Consider the following 3,354-nt stretch of genomic DNA (forward strand, 5'->3'; position numbering starts at 1 on the left):
AAGCGCGCACCGCCCTCGCCGGCCGCCGGAGGAGGGAGAGAGAGAGAAGAGGGCGCGCCTGCTCCGCCTCTCCAGCCCGCACCTCGAGCGCCGTGATCTCCGCCTCGAGCCTGCGCCGCTCCAGCGATGCCCGTCGCGCGGGGAGCAGCGTCTGGGTGGCGAGCAGGCACTGCTGCTGCAGCCGCGCCGCGCCGACGAACGTCTCCTCCTCGCCAATCAGGCGCGCGCACTGCGGCTGCAGCGCCGCGATGGCGTCCGACTCGAGCTGCAGCGACGCCTGCACGGGCCCGAGCTGGCGCACCTCTTGCAGCAGCCCCTCCTATTCATCCATCGCCGGACGAGATGCTATGCCGTCGAGAAGCCTCCCGCTGCTTGGACGGCCCCTCCTGCGACGCAGCCTCCGCCTCGAGCGCCTCCTCCTCCTCCCGCCCCTGCAGCAGCGCGGCCGCCGACTCGTGCCCCGCCGCCTCGGCTACCTCCCGCGCCGTCCGCCCGCCAGCGTCGCGGAGCAGCACCGAAGCTCCCGCCCGGCAGAGCGCCTCGAGCACGTCGCGCTGGTCCAGGTGTGCCGCAACCATCAGCGCACTCCACCGGTCCGCGACATCGTACGCGCGGTCTGGGTCGGCGCCGGCCTGCGGCAGACAAGACGCGAACGACTCAGCCTCCCAGCGGCGCGGGCTCTAGGGACGGGAGCGGGCCCGGCCTGCAGCAGCGCGCTCACGCACGGTGCGTGGCCGCGCATCGCCGCGATAAGGAGGGGCGTGAAGCCTCCCTCTTTTTGCGCGTCGACAGCGGCGCCGCCCGCGATCAGCATCGCGAGCGCGGCTCGCGAGTCGTTTTGTGCTGCGACGTACAGCGGCGTCGCCCCAGACGCGCGCGGTTGGTTGACGTCGCAGCCGCTGCGAATCAGCACCTCGAGCGCGGCGGCAGCGTTGCTGCGAGCGGCGACAAAGGCGGCAGTGGCGCCCGAGCTGTCAGCTATGTTGATGCTGGCGCGTGCCCTGAGCAGCAGCGACACAGACGGCGCGTCGTCCTGCGTCGCAGCGAGAAGCAGCAGCGGCGTCGTGTCGGACGAGCGGTGATTGACGGCAGTGCTGGCCCAGCGGAGCGATGCGAGAGAAGCCTCAAGCGCGCCATTGTCCCGGTTTAAGATGTGGTCACGCAGGGAAGCATGTGTCTCCTCCACAGCTGGGCCGCGCTTGCCGAACATTCGACCGGTGAGGCCGCCTATGGAGCGCAGGAGGGCTCTTCGCCTCCGCGACCAAGTGCATGATACGCCCGGCGTACACAAGTCCAAGAAGCCGCGGCGGGCGCGGTGGAGCTCCTACACCGACTCCGACGGTGACCACCACTCCTCAGAGGAGTATTAGGGAGCGGGTCCGCTCCAGTCCAGGTCTGCCCTGTGTCTAGGGAGCTGTGGGCGGGGGCTAGGGGCCATTGCAGGCGCGGGGCGGGGATAGTTACTTCTCGAAGTAAGTAGTTACTTCAGGAAGTAACTCCTTCAGATAGACACCGGGGGCCTTGCCAGTTCGAAAATGTGCGCCTGATCGTCCTTCCACAACTCTAGAGCTCTAGTGCTCTTGCAGAGGCGGTTAGTGGTGCACTAACCCCGAGAAACCCTTCGGGTCACTCGGTCTCGGGAACCGTACCCGTACTACTCAAAAGTACAATATACTTTCTCACAGCACTAGCGAGATTTCGCGCGGAGGGCGTAGTGAAGCGCTGGGGCGCTCACTGTGTGTTATTCGGGTGGGGATCCATCAGTGGTAACCGGCTTTAGTCACAGATCCAAGCTCAGACGCCACACCAACACCACAAACACGCTCACTTCGCCACTACTGTAGATGGGCCCCCGGGGGCCCATACTACGTCGAAGTACGGACCCGATCTCGGCACTCACGGGCTGTCACGCGCCCGCGCGCGGCGCGGGCCGCACCGCCCATGCCCCCGGGTCACCGACCCCGCCTCTCGGCCCTCTCGGCCCTCAGGAGCGTGCGGGAGACCGGCGAGGGGCGCGCCGCGCGCCGCCTGCAGAGCCGCCAGAGGCATTGTCGCCTCCGCTGGCGGGGTTCCCGCGCGCGCCCGCCCGCGCCCGGACCCGCGCCCGCTGCGCCCGCGGGCTCCGGATGCGCCGCCCTCCGTCTCCTTCTTCTCGATGGCAGTCCGCACGTGCTTGTCGACGGGTCGGCGGCGTGGTCGAGGGGAAGGTCGCCGGCGGCCGCAACTCCGCCGCCGTCGCTCCGCCGGCTCTGATCGAGTATCGGGCGTTGAGGGCGGCGGCGCAAGCGGATCTGGCGCATCCATCGCCACGAGCCTCGCGACCGCGGTCGTGGCACACCTGGCGGCGGCTCTCGGGGCCGTCTCTACGGCGCTCGACGCCGTGTCAGGTCGCCAGCGGCCGCAACTCCGCCGCCGTCGCTCCGCCGGCTCTGACCGAGTATCGGGCGTTGAGGGCGGCGGCGCAAGCGGATCTGGCGCATCCATCGCCACGAGCCTCGCGACCGCGGTCGTGGCACACCTGGCGGCGGCTCTCGGGGCCGTCTCTACGGCGCTCGACGCCGTGTGAGGTCGCCGGCGGCCGCAACTCTGCCGCCGTCGCTCCGCCGGCTCAACCGAGTATCGGGCGTTGAGGGCGGCGGCGCAAAGTGGGTCTGGTGCGCCACACGGCCACAACCCTTGCCACCGCCCTTGCCGCCGCCCTTGCCACCCTTTGCCGCCTTGCCTACGCCGCGGGCGGCGGTGAGAGCGGCCTGCTGGGCTAGCATGTTGTCCTTGCTGGGGACGGGCACGTGGAACGCACGTTACATGTTCGAACGGCCTCCGGGATTCAAACAAAAAATAGCCGGGGCCCTCTCGCAACCCCTCCGACCCCCCGGGACCCGTGGGCGTCGAAGAGGCGCTCTCGGGGGGCCGTTCTGAGTTCATACTACCTCGAAGTACAATATACTGCGTCAAAGCACCGGCCCTGAGTCCGATCTGCGTTGGTGTAGGTATACTGCGTGGCCTTCAGCGGCGAGACGCGGAGGCGCGCGCCTTCCTCGACCAGAAAGAAAGAAAGAGGACAGACATCCCAAGAGATGGGAGGACGTGTCCTCCCATAAAAGAAAGAAAAGAAAGAAAACAGACAAACCCAGACGAGGGATGGGGGAGGAGGACAGCACGCCGCCACCACACAGGGATTTTAATGCTAGTGGAATCGTTTCTCTCTCGTTTCAGTTAGAGCGCGCCACATGTTTCACCTTCTTTTCTTGCGTCTCGCAGAATATCCCTTGTAACGTGAGAGAGTGCGTTGTAGTCTGCTGTGAGGGGGGCTTCGCGTGTGGAATTCTCTTGCAGGTCTCGCGCGATCGCGAG

At 67.5% G+C, this 3,354-nt stretch overlaps 1 protein-coding gene across 1 annotated transcript; it reads right to left on the minus strand.

The window, feature by feature from the left end:
• Positions 1 to 323: 323 nt before the first annotated feature.
• On the minus strand, positions 324 to 1,210 carry EMIHUDRAFT_253994 (hypothetical protein; the record flags this gene model as incomplete). Its single annotated transcript, XM_005781373.1, has 2 exons — positions 324 to 632; positions 722 to 1,210. 2 exons carry the CDS (start codon positions 1,208 to 1,210, stop codon positions 324 to 326), a joined length of 798 nt encoding a protein of 265 aa, XP_005781430.1.
• Between the last annotated feature and the right edge of the window lie 2,144 nt (positions 1,211 to 3,354).

Source organism: Emiliania huxleyi (assembly GCF_000372725.1).
Source record: "Emiliania huxleyi CCMP1516 chromosome Unknown EMIHUscaffold_2024, whole genome shotgun sequence".
NCBI lineage: Eukaryota > Haptophyta > Isochrysidales > Noelaerhabdaceae > Emiliania > Emiliania huxleyi.